The sequence below is a fragment of the Canis lupus genome, chromosome 12 (assembly GCF_011100685.1).
Source record: "Canis lupus familiaris isolate Mischka breed German Shepherd chromosome 12, alternate assembly UU_Cfam_GSD_1.0, whole genome shotgun sequence".
Taxonomy (NCBI): domain Eukaryota; kingdom Metazoa; phylum Chordata; class Mammalia; order Carnivora; family Canidae; genus Canis; species Canis lupus.
The window spans coordinates 72,141,602-72,158,635 of NC_049233.1; the positions used below are offsets into that span (position 1 = coordinate 72,141,602).

Consider the following 17,034-nt stretch of genomic DNA (forward strand, 5'->3'; position numbering starts at 1 on the left):
GTAGCATATATTTTTGCACATTTAAAATTTTCATCTTGTTTCAAATTCATTTATTCACTTGTCCATTCATTCGTGTACTTGTTCATTTAGTGAGTACATGTTTTTCAAACACCAGCAAGATGCCATTCTGTAAACAAAACGAGACCCCGGCCCTCCTAGAGTTCATAGTCTAGTTCACTATCTACCGTCAGAGATTACCTTAGCTCCTCCGCCAAATCATCAGCAGGTTGAGTACACAGAGGGTGAATGCTTCTTTGTGAACACTTTGCCCCCCCACCAGAATTCAACAATATTGGCTAAACTGAGTATTTTTTAAGCCACATCTTTGCATCAGGTAAGCTATTCTTAGCATGAGCTTACATATTCTTGTGGGGTCATGCCCATACCACCCAACACGCACATACTCATACCAAAACTGCAGGCTCACTCGGCAAGATTTAAGTCAGTGAAATTCCCTACATACTGGACAAAATTCTTCAGCTTCTACTTGTCCATAAAATTTTGGTCGGACGTTACCAGGAGCCCTTCGCTGATCATCCAGACATAAAGCACAGGGTACGGGAGGCCCGAACCCTGATGAGGAGCTGAGGTTTTGCCCCACGACAGTGTAAGGCCACCACCTAACTTTAAATAAGTCTGGGTAAAACAAGCAACAACTGAATAATGATAGATGTGGATAAATCCTATAAATGTTTTTTGACCTGGTCAAACGATTAGAACAGGTAGTTAAGTGGTACCTCTATGCATACAACTCAACCAGGTAGAGTCTAATAATTTCACATTAATATTCTTGAATACAGATCTACATGAGAATTATCTGTGGGCACTTTTTTCTCCCTCCACCCATCTCAGTTACTGCTCCAGGGGCAGGATACCAGACTAACCCTGTCTCTAGCGAGTGCCTTGGGGCAAAGGTTGGCAAATTGTTTCTGAAAAGAATGAGATAGTAAATATTTCCGTTTCTTCGTGGGCCATGAGGTCTCTGATGCAACTGTGAAACTCTGCTTGTACAGAGAAAAATCAAAGACAATTTGTAAATGAACGAGCATTAAGCTTATGTTCCAATAAATAAAATTAAAATTAAAAAATTAAGTGTGGGGCCGTATCGGCTCGTAGGCCACAGTTTGCCTATCTGTGCCTCAGGTGATCGAATGACCTTTTTTTTTCCCTGAACAGAAAGATCTCATGACTCCAGTATCTGAAGGAAAGAAGTTAACTTCAAAAGGAACACAGCTTGGAAGCATTTCACCTTTAAACATGGCTTTCCCAGCTGGACACACAGGCCGTCGCTTGTCTTGGTGTAGTGGCTCACAAACTCATTCAGCGTTGGAAACGTTCTTTTCTGGCTAAGGAAAAACTCCCCTTCGTCCATTCTTCTGATTCTGTAGTGCTTCACAACCCTTTCGTCTAAAACTGGAACCCAAAAGAAGTCCTGTTAATAATACACTTCTTGCCAAAGCCAAGCAGATTTACTTATTTTGTGGTCATGGTTTTAATGCATGGAACGAAATTTTCCTAAGTTCTACTTATTTCGCAAATTGGTTTCAGAGAAGACTTCAGGAAGTTTAAATAGCAGAATCAAAAGGGAAAGGAATTGGGAAATCACATTTTATTTTTTATTTAGTTTTTAATTTTTTCTATTTATTCATGAGAGACACAGAGAGAGAGAGGGGCAGAGACGCAGGCAGAGGGAGAAGCAGGCTCCATGCAGGGAGCCCGACGTGGGACTCGATCCCGGGTCTCCAGGATCACACCGTGGGCTGAAGGCGGCGCTACACCGCTGAGCCCCCCGGGGCTGCCCTGGGAAATCACATTTTAAAGGAAATATAAAAATAAAGGAGTGAGGTCATCACTAAAAAAAAAAGCTAGGCTTGGAGGCCTATTGGACTTGATTAAAACAAGCCATTAAACTGACTCTCACTCTAGGGGCGCCTGGTTGGCTCGGGCGACTCTTGATCTTAGGGTTGTGAGTTCCAGCCCCACAGTGGGCACTGAGCTCACTTAAAAAAAAAAAAATTGACCCATCCCACTAGCAATGCAAAGAAGGAAACATTATCCGTTTCAGAAACACCGTAGGATAAGATGGCAAAGGTTGTCTAGAAACGGTTCAGCTGTACCTGGGACAGAGACCACGGAGAACGGTCTCCCAGGAGATCCCACAGCGTGGACGCGGAGACGGGCGGGACAGGGCCCGCAGGACTCCCGGCAACACTCAGCGCCTCTGGGCCAACACGCCGGCCAAGCGCGACGCCAGCAGCGAGCCCCAGGGCCCCGCACGCCGCAGCCACCACACTACTTTCTGCGCCGGGCCTCGTCCAGGCCAAGGGCTGCCACGGCTAAAGGCACAGACGCACACGGGCTTCAGACCCTCTGACGCAGAGTGGACGCTCCGCCGCCTTGCCCGCCACCGACTTCCCCTTCCTCTGGCTGCAGCACCCAACGCTGCTCCTGCTCCGAGATCCCGCCCCGCTAAGAGCCTGTGGCCCAGAGGCGCGGGGCCAGCCCTGAGCCAAGCCACGTCGGCCCAGAGCCACGAGGACTCCACGCCGGGGCTCGTGCCGGGAGGCTCTGGGAGGGCAGGAAGGTGCCTGTGGTTACGGCGGCCGTTGGGTCTCCGGGTCTGCTACGGCTGGGAGCTGGGGCCACCGGCCGGACCTCGCGGCCTGGCAGGGAGACGCTTTGCCGAGCGGCCCTTTCCCTGGTGTGGAAAGTGAAGCTGAGCCCCGGAGCCCCGAGCTCGCTTCTCGGCTAGAAGAATCAACGAGTCACCTTTTTCACTTAAGCTAGTGTGAGGGGCTGGGAGGTGATGTTAAAAGCACTTGCAGGGATCCCTGGGGGGCTCGGCGGTGTGGCGCCTGCCTTCGGCCCAGGTCGTGACCCCGGGGTCCCGGGATCGAGTCCCGCGTCGGGCTCCCCGCGTGGAGCCTGCTTCTCCCTCTGCCTGCGTCTCTGCCTTTCTCTCTCTCTCTCTCTCTCTCTGTGTGTCTCTCATGAATGAATAAATAAATAAAATCTTAAAAAGAAGAAAAGCACTTGCAGTTGAATACTGACTAATGCACTTCATAAGCTGCTCTTTCATTTAGCAAAGTTACTGGTAAGAACTGAGCGGCCTCTACCAGGCGTACAGGTTATTCTGAATTCCTTGCTAACTACAGAAACTTGGGCTTCAATAACCCAGCAACCTGGAGCGCTGTTCTCATGAAAGGAAAGAAGACTGAGTAGAAGACAGCTCAGCCCCGGCCTGGAGGTCTACTGAGGGAGCGCTGATGGCTGGGACAAGGTTTTCCTTACAAAATAATCCGCGCGTGTCACGACAGCTAAAGTAAAAAAAAAAAAAAAACAGACGATACCAAGTGTTGCCACGGAAGCAGAGTAACTGGAACCCTCATACACAGACGACGAAGTGTGATTTTCACCGTCGTTTTAGAAAACTGTCATGATCGAAAGTTGAACATAATCATTCCTATAGCACAGCAATTCCACTCCAGTGCATATAACCAACAAAATGTGTGACATGTGCACCAAAACACATGGACAAGAACGCTTTTAGCAGCATCGTCTGTAAGGGTCTAAATCGGGGAACGATCCAAATGTCCATCAACTTGTAGGAGAGACTAAGAAACTGGTGTATGTTTGTCCAGGGAATACCATACAGGCTTGTAAATAAACTATAAATGCATCGACATGAATGAATCTCACAAACATTACTTAAGCCATTATTGAAAAACTAGCAGAACGACTGATATTCGGAGTCAGACTGGCGGGTCAGTAGGATTCTTTTTCCTGACTGGATGCTGGTTTACGTGGGTATATTCACCTTCTGAATGTTCATCAAACCAAACCCTTACAAATCGTGTACTTTTATTACATATGTCACACATCAGTTTAAAAGAATTTTTTTAGGGGCTCCTGGGGGGCTCAGTAGGTTAGGCACCTACCTTCAGCTCAGGTCATGACCCTGGGATCAAGCCCCACATTGGGCTCCCTGCTCAGCGGGGAGCCTGCTTCTCCATCTCCGGGTGACCCTCCCCCTGTTTGTGCTCTCTCTTTCTCTCAAATAAATAAATAAAATATTTTTTAAGAAAACAGAGAACTTCATGAGAGACTCCTAACTCTGAGAAACGAACAAGGGGTGGTGTGGAAAGGGAGGTGGGCGGGGGGTGGGGGTGCCTGGGTGACGGGCACTGAGGGGGCCACTTGGCAGGATGAGCACTGGGTGTTTTGCTCTATGTTGCAAATTGAACTTCAATAATAAATAAATAGATAAATAAATAAATAAATAATAAATAAATAACAGAGAACTTCAAAAAAAACTTTAATGTTCTCTAAATGACAAAAAAGGTAAATATGTGAGGTGATGAATATGTTAATTAACTCAGTGGGAGTAATCCTTTCACAAAGTATACGTATATCAAATCGTCACATTGTACCCTTTAAATATCTTATAATGCTCTCGTTGTTTCCTCAATAAAACTGAAAAAAAGAGTCACATCATCTGCATACAGAAAAACATATTTTAGTTTTTTATAGGGCGGAGGGTGGGAGTACATTTGGATTCTCCAAAAGCCATATAAGCTTCTTTTAAAAAAAAATTTTTGTTTTTATTTATTCATGAGAGACACAGAGAGAGAGGTAGAGACCCAGGCAGAGGGAGAATCAGGCTCCATGCAGGGAGCCCGATGCAGGACTCGATCCCAGGACTCTGGCGTCACAACCTGAGCCCAAGGCAGGCACTCCACCCCTAAGCCACCCAGGCGTCCCACCATATAAGTTACCTAAATTACAATTTTTGAAGTATCTGCAACACATTCTTGGACTCGCTGGTCTGTCAAGTTACCATTCCCACTGTCCTTGACTCCTGGAACAATGTTAGTTGCCCTGTATAATCATCACCAAATGGAAGGTTTTACCAACTCCTATATATGGATTAAAAGTCTAGCAAAAAGATCAAGGAGGATTGTCAACAATATTAGCCCAATTCATTTCTCCACAAAGTAATAAAAATATTAGAAGTAGAACGGTAGCTAAATAGAACGTATACCTGCAATTTACATATATGATTGGCCTGGGAATTCAAGCTTTGCCATTTATCAAACAGAAAAGTGCGTAGGTTATAGCTGAGATGTCTAGCAAGCCAATAGGGTCATAATTACAAATGACTGGAAGCAATAAAAAAAAAATCCCCCTCTTTGAAACAAGATGGACGATACCTGGTTTCAACCTGAAGTGGACTGTGTGGAAATTAGACATAAGCAGGAATTCCTTTTTTGATGTGCCACGAAAGATCTAAGGATTTCCAAGCTAGAGACTAAAATCAATAAACGACTGAAGGGTTAAAGTACTCCCTGTGATTTTCTTAATAAGGGATGCAAATCACAATGATTGATATGGCTTTGGCAATTGTTATTGATTATACAGAAAGCCTAAATAAATGTTTGCCAACTCTGGCAAGGTTTCAAGTCTCAACTGTAAAAACCAATACTTTGCAATACATTTAGAGTTCTCAAGCACAATAAAAGTAATTCTGTTTAATAGAAAAAGCAATAGATCGGGACCCCTGGGTGGCTCAGCAATAGAGCGTCTGCCTTTGGCCCAGGGCGTGACCCTGGGGTCCCGGAATCGAGTCCCACGTCGGGCTCCCTGCAGGGAGCCTGCTTCTTCCTCTGCCTGTGTCTCTGCCTCTCTCTCTCTCTCTCTCTCTCTTTGGGTCTCTCATGAATAAATAAATAAAATCTTTAAAAAAAGAAAAAGCAATAGATCAGGAAATGCAAGACCCAGGTTACAATTTAACTCGTATATGACCAAAAACACATCAATCTCACCTGGCCTCAGTTTCCCCATCCTTAAAATAAAAGAGCAGGCTTTGAGAAATCTGCAAATTTCCAATCGTTTCCACCTTAGTAATCAACCATTTCTGATGGCTGTTGCTTTCTCTCCCTGAATTCCCTTTACTCGTTGCAGTCCTTTCAAAAACTGAATTCTCACCTCAGAACCTTGAACGCACCACTTGGATGCTCTTCCTACAAATCTCGTCGCCCTAGCCAGGCCCCTTCCTTTGGGTCTCAGTTTAAATTCTCAGAACCACCCTTCTCCACCCACCCTATGGAACGCACCTCTCCCCACCCAGCTCCCTCCTATCACCCCATTTAATTGTGAAAGTAGGGCAGCCCCAGGGGCCCAGCGGTTTAGTGCCACCTTCAGCCTGGGGTGTGATCCTGGAGACCCGGGATCGAGTCCCACGTCGGGCTCCCTGCATGGAGCCTGCTTCTCCCTCTGCCTGTGTCTCTGCCTCTCTCTCTCTCTCTGTCATGAATAAATAAAATCTTAAAATAATAATAATAATAATAATAATAATAATAATAATAATAGTGAATGTAGTGATCTCAGTAGAGGTAGCTCCCTGATGGCAGGGGCTCTGCCGTTTTGAGCCAATATCTAATCGGAGCTTGGCACAGAGTTAACAAATAACATCAGTATTTGCTAAATGCATGGATGACGATTCACCAGCTCTTGAATTTGAAGTGAAATATAAGCTTCTGATGTCTGCTGCACAATTAAATAGGTAATTATGCAAATATTTCAAGATACACTTCCCTGAAATTTTACTTTTAAAGGGAAAATTTACTTTTAAAGGGAAAATTCTTCGCCCCAGAATATAAATACTATTAGAGGAACAGTCATTCAAATTTATATCTATTTTTTATATTTCTGCAGCATACATAACCCAGAAATAACTATTCCATCTCTGACAGCCCAGATATTTATCTGACTGGAAGACTGTACGTATGTATCCATCCATCCATCCATCCATCCATCCATCTATAACCTACAAATTAGACCACAGAAGCTACATCGAGGAAATTCAATACCTTTTAATCAGGGTGAAGGCACTTTTAATATTATATCCTCGAGTAATCAAGTCCAAAATACATGATTGTCTTTTAAAAGTGGTTTTAATCCGTTAGTAGTGAGTCCAGACATTTGCGAGTGGTCATTCCTGATAAAGATTGAAATCCGGGGGTCTCAGAATTAGGGAGAGATGAATTTTTTTCTATTCCTTTTCTGGCTCACTGTGATCTTTGTGATTGAGCCAAACCTATTGCAAATTCTACGGACTATCGGTGAATGATCATGTTCGTGCCATTCTCACCGCCAGTGACGGAGCTCAGACTAGTTACGCATTCTAGTAGCTCATCTGCAAAAACCATAAGGCTAACTATAAAATATAATGGAACCATTCATCAACAAAGTCAGGAGCATCATGATTGAATGGATTTAGCTAGAAGGCCAGGCATCCTGAGCTTACATCTTGACTCTCATTTATGCCGTTTGACCTGGGGGAAAATGTTTCACCTGTCAACAGATTAATCTACCAGAACATGTCCAAGAATTAGGATATATTGCAGAGGTGTAGGTAAGCATGAAGGAGGAGGACGATGAGGGTTTGTTGAACGTTGGAAGAATTCAACTACGTCTTCTCACGAACTTCTGTGAGGGCCGAGGCACAGGGCGCGTGGTGACGCGGCCACCTTCACACCCAGGGCGACTAATTCGGGGGGAATCTGTGCGATAGGGATGGCATCTCCCATTTGCAGCCCTCTTTGCCAGGCTCCAGTGCTTCCCTAAGTGGTTGATGGCAGATAGAGAAGTCCAGCTTTCTGACTCAGCTTTCTCCTGACTTTATATTCTCCTCACCTGGGATTGTCCCTGACGGTAGGAAAGGGTGTGTCTGACGCTACACAAAGCAGTGCTGTGAGTTTTCCCCTAAAAGCGCTTCCAAGGAGCTCTGTCCCCCTTGCACCACACCACTAACGTCTTACTCAGTTACCTGCTAAATAAATCAGTACGAACTCCCAAGATATTCCAAAATTAGATCTGTAAAAGACAGAACCTCCAGAAATGGACTTCCGAATACAACAAGAACATTAAAGCTCCAGACTGTGTCTGCAAGTCACGGAGACAAGCTAGTGGCTCCAGTGAAAAATGTCGGCGAAATGAGCAGTCTGGCGTTTTATAGATAAACAAATGGTTGATTGAGCGGATTTTCATTTTTCAGCTCATCTTCTGGCATCATCTGGGCAGAGCCTCATTCCTCCTGACTGATAATAATCTGTTCCCGTCCTGAGTAAAACACTAAGGCTTAGATGATCGAACAATGGGTTGAAAAGCAAGAACTCGCTGCCCTAATCTTATTCCACCAGTGATTTGTTCTTTGACCTTAGGCAAGGAATTTCATTTCAGTTTCCTTATCTAGAAAATGAGAATAATGATCTTATCTCTATACCCCCACAGGGATAGTTTGAGTGTCATTATTCACAAAGGATGATAGATACATCTAAATGTGCAATGTCTGAGTGCTGTATTAGAACATCAGCATTATCGAATAGCTTTGTCAACCAAAAGGAGCCACTTTCAGTAAAATTTCCCACTCTTTGCACAACAATGGCCACCAAGGGCACTAAGTGACGAAATTGCTATTAATTCGGTGCGAGAGAGCTCTTGAGCTTGGAAACTCCCGTTTATTAGTAGTTTTCAAAACTATTACGAAGATAGCCGCAGCTATCAGAAATCATGCTACGGCTGCTCTATACCAATAAGCAAATAACACTTCATTGAGCTATTATATTGTATCTCCACTAAAACAGAATTCAAGGGGATCCCGGGGTGGTTCAGCGGCTTAGCACCTGCCCTTGGCCCAGGGCGTGATCCTGGAGTCCCGGGATCGAGTCCCACGTCGGGCTCCCTGCATGGAGCCTGCCTCTCCCTCTGCCTGTGTCTCTGCCTCTCTCTCTCTATGTCTATCATGAATAAATAAATAAAATCTTTAAAAATAGATATATGTAGAATAAAACAGAACTCAAGACACACACTCACTTTACACTCTATATTGTTCTACAGCAGATAGAGTAGGATCCCAACATGAATAGTTTGGAAAGGAGAAAGTACATCTGTCTTAAAATATTAAAGCAGTATCGTGGGGAAGAGCTGTTACCTCCTTATCTGGGGAAAAAAAAACGCACACAACACAACCAAAGGGAACGAGCAACTATTTTTATGCATCCATCTCAACTAGCGGATCCTTAAGGACATACGCCTTCCAGCCAGGCTTAGCTGAGGGTGCTGTAGACGTTGGTCAGCACCTCTATTAAACTGATAGGCTAAGTTAAGTGAAGAGCAATTAAGAGAGAATGTTCTCATTCGTTGACGTAAGAAAACTTACTAAAAATACTGTTTGAGGACATGTGCGATCACTAGAGACCTTTATAAGTTAAAGATGGCACCATCAGTCACCCTGACACACAAAAATCGACGGTCTCTTCCGTACCACGTAGCCCAGAAATCATGAGCCTGAACCATATACTAAGTACTTACGACGTTTTTGAGAACCACGTTGGTCTTACCCTCAAGACCCCTACGGTCTGACTCTTTCCAAAAGTAAGCGACGCTCCTTCAAAGCTGGCTCTTATAGTCTCAGAACAATTGTATTGTTTATACGTAAGTTAAATCTTAAGAAGATGAATATCTCAGGGCACCTGGCTGGCTCAGCCGGTGGAACATGTGACTCTTGATCTCAGGGCGGTGAGTTCGAGCCCCTCACTGGGTGTAGAGCCCACACTCACACACATACACACACACGAACTAAAAAGAAAAGAAAATGAGCATCTCTTTAATTAATAATGCGTAATTGTCACACTGAATATTTTTCCAGATAACTGGGAAGCGTCTCCCGCAGTTTCCCATGAAAACGGCATTTGCATCATCTAATGTTGCAGAAAAAGTCTCCAGGAAACAAGCTGACTCTTTATTCCTCTCGGGACTCTAACATCTCACTCAGTATTATATCTGCAATAAATCACCAGGAATTTACATGCTTGGATTATATTATCTCAGTTTCCTACAGAAAATCTTTCACTGGGCTGAGATTTAATGTGACATGAGAGTCAGTGCTTCCACTTTTCAGAAGTTACCCTAAGGAAATAACCCAAATACTGACATGCATTTATTTCGCTACATGCATGCTTTGTTCCAGAAAGACTCAAAGGCTTGCATAAATTATCAAAATAGAAGAAAATCTAGAGTAAGTGACTAAAGGAAGGAGGACAAAAGGATGCTACTCCAGGAACAAGGCCGGCAGGCTTTGCATTCGGATCCAGGGTTGCTGGTTGCTCGTGGAAGACGGGGCCTCTCTGCATTCCTGGCAGCTCGGGCCTTGAGGGAAATCCAGCCGTCACCTGATTCCCTGAAGAATCGGAGCATCAGCTGTGACTCAAAACCAAAACCAGACAAAAACAAAAAACAAAAACAAACAAAAAAAAACCACTATTCCTGGAATTGAAATGAGAGAGAAATTTCTCCCATACATAGGTCCTCGTCCAGAAAACACAGAACATGGAAAAAAGAAAGAAAACACAGAAAACGTAACGGGTGCCACAGCAGCAGCCTTCTGAACACAAACTCACCGACACATCGCGCAAGGCTGGCTCTCATCGCGTCCACTGCCGGAGGCCCCTTCCCAACCTGACGGTCAGTAAGAGCGTTTACGTGGGAAACGCAACGCAGCTCATCATCCAAAATAGGAAAAGCAAGACGCAAAAAGGACGTTCACCGCAGCGTGTTTATGGCGCCAAATGACTGCTAAATCGCAGTACATCCGAAAATGGAGAGTTAGAATATAATCGTAAAAATCATGGAGCAATGAGAAAAGACATCATGTGTGAAGGAAATGAGAGGGACACAAAATTAAGAGAACAGTGTAACTGGGGTCACGAGGCTGCGCCGGGAGGTCCCGCACCCCGGGGCCCGGGGCCGCGCGGGGAGCCCAGCTGAGCTTCCCCGGGAAAACCGCGCTGGCACAGGGGCGAAGAGGACCCCCTCGGCCGACGCGAAGAGATCGAAGAGATCGGCTGGTCTGTGGGCATTTTCCTCCCTCTGTTTTCCAGCCCCAATAAAGGTAGAGGGACTTGAAATAAAGGTAGAGGGCAATAAAGGTAGAGGGACTTGAAGCAAGAACAAATACGTAATGTTCAGGCTTTTTTAGAGAAGCAGTGCTCGCGTGGGGTCCACACGTTCAGCACAAGGCTGTCTATGCTGATACTTGGTATTATTCTTTTTTTAACTATTTTTTAATTTATTTATTCCTGAGAGCCAGAGAGAGAGGCAGAGACGCAGGCAGAGGGCGAAGCAGGCTCCATGCAGGGAGCCCGACGCGGGACTCAATCCCGGGACCCTGGGGTCACACCCTGGGCCGAAGGCAGGAGCTCAACCGCTGAGCCCCCCGGCAGGGGGGGGGCTGCCCCCATACTTGGCATTTTCTTTGTACAAAGACCCCCAGGAACTCTTTCTTTTTGAACTTGATGCTTAAAATCAGAACAGAACGCATCTCCCCCACGTGAGCCAGTGACAGGCCGCACGTGCTTCCCTGCTTGCCTTATCTGCCCGGGAATCCGCGGCGAAACAGATTTCTAAACTGTGGTAATTATCTCCCATTAGAAGCTCAGCAAAATCTATTCCTCTGTTCTTTTTCATTGATTTTTGTCCTTCTTTATGTCCCGCCGTAGTTTACATCGTGTCTCAGCGCCGTAAGCCAACCTAAAACCTCCTGAGTGAGCAAACGCATGCACACGTGGGACGATGAGGAAAAGGTGCACCCGCTGCCCGTCGGGGCCCTGGGGATGAGCTGCCCATCGACGGGAGAGGCTGGCGCGGGGGGTCTGGCCGTGGGGGGGCTGACGCTGCTTTCAGACTGTAGAAGACGCCTCGGAAAGAACAGCACGAGAGCAGACAGTCCGCACGCGCTCCTCGTCTTAGCAGCAAAAAGAGGCGGCGATGTGTGAACAAGAAGAAATTTTAAGGGTGACTTCGTCTCAATCCCTCCCCTTTACTGGTGGGGGGATAAATACCCCAAACCCCGAGTTCTGAAGCCGTGAGCCGTCTGCAGGGCTGGGAGCCAAGGGTAGCCACCTGCGGGGAGAGCGAACGACGGCGGGAACCGCATCTTATTTCCCGATTCCTGGTCTGTGTGTTTTAACCAAGTAGTAATTTACTGATTTCTCAGGAGAATGTTTTAGATCTCGAAGCTTTGCGAACGGCATCTTTCTTTTCCCTCCTTGCAAAAAAAAAAAAAAAAAAAAAAACATGAACTCCGTCGAAAGTGTCAGGAAGCTTTCCGCGTGCTGGGGGCTCCGGACCCGGCTCCTCGCCGTCCCCACCCGGGGACCAGCGGACGCGTTACACGGAGCCAGCTCGGAAGTCGCTGCCGAGTGTAATGAATGAGAATTAAAATGCCTTGAAATGAATCTTTATCTTCTTGCGAAAATACAAAGGAGCTTCTGGCGTCTTAGCAAATTTGTTTTCATCACAGGCTATCGTGTCCTTCCACTTGTTCCCTTGTTCTTACACACGCGTGACGACGATTGCTGATTTGCTCACGATTCACGCACATTTCCAAGAGGCGGTAGCTCTCGTTCCTGGAACCTTCTTCGAGGTGAATGAGGACGCGTGCCAGGAGCCACGTCCTGCTGTTTGTTTCAGAGAAGCGCTTGCTGACGACCACCGAGGCTCTGGGGCTGGCACGTCGCCCGCCGCTGCTCAGCGCACACCTCGCCGAAGACACGGGCCGCACCCGGGAGGCGGCCCAGCACCCTCCTGAGGGCTCACCGGCTCCGGGGCGCAGAGGTGAACCGCGTGAGCACTCAGCGTCATCCGTCCCCCCCCCCCAGAAAAAGTTCAAAGCTCGTGCTCCAATGCGAGGTGGCCCAACACCTCCGACCTTCTGTGCAAAAGGCCACCGTCCCCGAGCGCGACAGCAGCACACGGCCAGACCCTCCCGAGCACCTCCGTGGGCTGCGCCCTCAGTGCTTCTCCAGGTAACGGGTCCTTTAATCCCGCCAGCACGCCGGGTACAGATGCCTCCTCCGGACGTCATGGGGGAGAAACCCAAGTGTACGGGGAGATCAAGTAACTGGGCCGTGGGGCAAAGCAGGGAAACCCGTGCGGCGATTGGAACGCAGGTGACGACACCCGGAAGGGCTCGCTCTTGTGCCAAGTGGCCCCCACGCCAGCTGTCCCCGCGGGCCGGCCGGGAAGCGTCCAGGCCGCCGGAGAAGGCGCTCACAGCCCTGGAAGCAGACGAACCTGTGCACTCTGGCGACGAGGACGGTGCCGGCGAGCCGGGAAGGGTCCCCCGCGGGCAGCTCGGGCCCAGCCTCCTGGAAACGCCTCCTCAGTCCCCCTGCGACCCGCTGCTCCCGGGCCGCCGTGACCCAGGCCATCGCCCCACCGTCACGACCGCCGTGAGCCCGGCCCTCTGCGGCGCTGCACCCGCTCTTGCCTTCCAGGCCCCCGGGCCCTCGACGGGCCAAGGCCAATCTCAACCCACATCGGGCCGGGGGACTGTACCTCGGGGACCGGCACTGCCGTCCTGAAGCCCCGGCCCGCTGGACCGGTTGGCTGGGGTCCCCGGCTTCCTCCCCCTTGGGCTGGGCAGCAGGCCCGCCCCGTGTCCTCACCCGCCGCTGCCGCCTGGGAGGAGCCCCTGGCTGCTGTCTCCTGGCCCCGTCGCGGCCCCCGTGCCGGTCACCCGAGGCCTCCCGCCAACCTAGATCTGCACCAGCTTTCTCCTTCTGAGAGCTCCCCGGTGTCCCCTTGCCTCGGTTCAGAAGCCTCGAGGCCGTTCTCCGCTGCCCCTACCCGCGAGGCTTAGGCGCTCAGGTGTAGGGCCCCGCACGCACTCGCTGCTTCCCGTCCTGCGGGCACACCTGGCAGCCCCACCGCCACGCCCTTCCACTTACCTGTTAGGGACAAGCTCATCCCCAAGGCCCGGCCCAGGCACCTCCTCCCCGTGCCCACCCCCTCAGAGGCCCTTCTAGCTGGACCAAGAATCCAACTGACATGAGACACATTAACAGGAGAAAAATCAACGTGAACGGAGCACCCGTGCGGGGAATTCACAGGGACGTGGGAACTCCAAAGGCAGCCAATTACGTGAGGTCTCTATGTCGTCCCCGACTACAGAGAAGCGGGGTCGGGGGCCGGGGGCGGGGGCGGTCTGGGATTTCAGGGGAAGGAAATGTACGTCACGGGGTGATGGGAAGAGCAGGTGTTTAGAACTTAGGCGTTTGCCCTGCCGTACAGGTGGGTCACTCCGATAGAAAGCATCTTGCTAACGCCTCGTATTCTGGAAAAGCCCTAATTTAGATTCTTCTTTGGGCTTAAGAGTTTCTCCTGAGCCCCCAAGGTCTCAAGTGCCTCCAGCTCAAAGTAATCCATATGCCAACGTGGCACACGGTCGGGGGCGGGGTGGGTGGGAGCCTGTCCCGAACCCTTTCAATATTCACTGTGTGCCTCCTGCACTGGATTTTGAACCCTCTGATTGTCTTTGTTTATATAAGGCGCGTCAATAAATCATTCTTCCTTGGTCTTTGCTGTGGCTTCCAATAGGTGTAACATCCTTGCCCACCTCACTGACTCGGGATGTGGCTGGGGGGGGTGAGTGGGGGCAATCACAGCCTATGGCACCTCCCAGCGGAAGCTTTGAGCCGTCTGAACGGCTCGCCCTCCTCTTCTGGCTGCACCCCCACCCCGCTCTCCACCCCGAGAGCGCCTTACCCTGACAGCCACTGCGGCTCCCTCGGCCCCAAGCCTGGAGGGGAAGAGACGAGGAGCTAGGCCCAGGCTGGGCCGCACAGACAGAGCCTCGCCAAGCACCACCCACCAACACCCTCGTGCGGAGGACTAAACAACTCAATTTTAGGGGCAAAAACTGACTACCAGAGGGCATGTTAAAGAAAGCAGTGTGATTTCTGAGTAATATTTAAAAGATGTCAAAAGACCCAATTCAGATGGTAGCTGCCCCTTGCTCACAGCTCCGTGTGCCACCCTGGATGAGTGACTCACCCCACGGGACCTCCAGTCCCCTCTGTCGTAAAATGAGTGTTGTGGCCAGATGACCCGAAAGTCCTTTTCAGTTCAAATTCTTTAATTCCACTATGCTAGCCAGGAGCCGTGCGGAAATAAATGAAGTCGTCGCAACGTTTGAATGCGGCGGAGAAAAACTATGATTTCCACTTTCGGAGAGAGCAAGCTGAGAGGCAACCTCAACAGATGAAACCTGAAGACTCTGGGGGATCCGGGGAGCCACGGCGGGTCGTACCCGTTTGCACGCGATGATGATACGTGGGCTTGAGAGCTGAGAGTCTGCTCTGGGCTCTGGGGCTCCCTCCCACCCCGACGGCAACTCCATCACGGGACCTCACCCTTGGTTTTTACCACCTGAAGTACCAAAGCTAACAAAACAAAATGCCAAAAATACACCACAAATTTCCCAGAGAAAAGAACAAAACCAGTAGTGTCTTAGGTCCATCCCACACGGCAAAGAGCACGTTCCACGGCCCCCCGTCAGGCCACGACCGCAAGCTGCCACGATGGGCCCAATGGTCTGAAGGCTCATTACTGCTCGGGTTTGATGCTAATGACAACAAATATATCAAATATCACTTGCTTTTTGCCAGGCAATGCCCTAAGTCCCTTCTCTGTATTATAGAAACTCATTTAATCCAAAGATCACCACTAAGAGGTGGACACTGTATATATTTTTTTTAGGATTTCATTTATTTATTTATTTGAGAAAGAGAGAGAGAGCATGGAGGAGGGGTGGAAGGAGAAGCAGGCTCCCCGCTGGGCAGGGGGCCCAATGCGGGACTCGAACCCAGGACCTCAGGATCACAGCCCGAGCCAAAGGCCGATGCTTCACTGACCGAGCCACCTGGGGGCATTTTTTTTAAAGATTTATTTATTTATTCATGATAGAGAAAGAGAGAGAGAGAGGCAGAGACACAGGCAGAGGGAGAAGCAGGCTCCATGCAGGGAGCCCGACGCGGGACTCGATCCCGGGACTCCAGGATCACGCCCTGGGCCAAAGGCAGGTGCCAAACCGCTGAGCCACCCAGGGATCCCCTATACCATTTTTAATTTTCATTTTGCTGAAGAGGGAACCGAGGCACAGAGAGGCTGAGTGATTTGCCCCAAGCCACACCATGAAAGGGGAAGAATCCAAACCCAATCAGGCTGCAAGGCTCACAGTCATAGACCATGGCACCTGCAAGGTGAGAGTCCAGCCAGAGCACGGAGGCCCTCGCCCTCCCAGCCTAGATATTTGTAGCATTAAATTCAGCTCCCAGACTTCTTTCAAATTGCCGGCATAAGAAAGAAATTCTCATTTCTACTCCAACCCATCGTTACCCTGCATAGTCCAGCGACGTGTTTTCCTTGATTTCAGCTATTTGCTTACTCTCGTAGAAACCAGAGTAACAGGGTAAATATATGGATGTCTTTCCTGTAGGAGTGTCTTTACACAGAAGAGATACACCGAAAATGATGTTTTACTAAAATCATACAAAAATAGGAATATGATGTCTGTTTTTCTCCTTTTATGCTTTCCGCGTCCTCCATAGTTTACTTCTGGCAAAACATTTGTAAAGGCTTCTGAAGGTGACAAGGGGCTAGCCCTGCAAAGAGAAGGGATTTAAAGAAAGTTCCTGTCCTGCTAACACAGATAGGAAAATAAATTTAGTGCCTGCCGTGCACGGGCTCTGAAGACAACAGAGTACTTTCTCAGATCGCAGCTCCTGCGCCGAGGTTTCTAATGACTTAATGCAAAGCATGTTTCTAAAATGCATTAGGAATGACTTCGTGATGGATGTGAAGCCGATAAATAGTCACAAAGCAGCTAATATGCATGTATCATTTTAAAGACACAGTTTAAAATCAGAGCTACTAATTTATTACATTGGACTGTATTTATTCCGCTCGCTCCTCACACCATGAACACACTCTGTGTAGCTCCCACCACATAGTACGTAGATACCTGAATCATTAAAAAAATTTAAAGATTTTTTTTAATGTATTTACTTGACAAAGGAGAGAGAGAGATAGAGAGCATCAGCGGGGGGCGGAGGGGAGGAGGAAGGAGGGAGAGAAGCAGATCCCCCTGAGCAGGGAGCCCGACGTGGGGCTCGAACCCGGGACCCCGGGGTC

At 48.5% G+C, this 17,034-nt stretch overlaps 1 protein-coding gene across 1 annotated transcript in view; it reads right to left on the reverse strand.

The window, feature by feature from the left end:
* The window catches only part of FRK (fyn related Src family tyrosine kinase), a 96,310-nt gene that overhangs the window by 16,317 nt on the left and 62,959 nt on the right, over positions 1-17,034 (reverse strand). Inside the window, exon 3 of the mRNA XM_038555010.1 lies at positions 1,250-1,413. Within this exon, the coding sequence (XP_038410938.1) occupies positions 1,250-1,413 (164 nt within the window). The remainder of the gene's footprint in view (positions 1-1,249; positions 1,414-17,034) is intronic.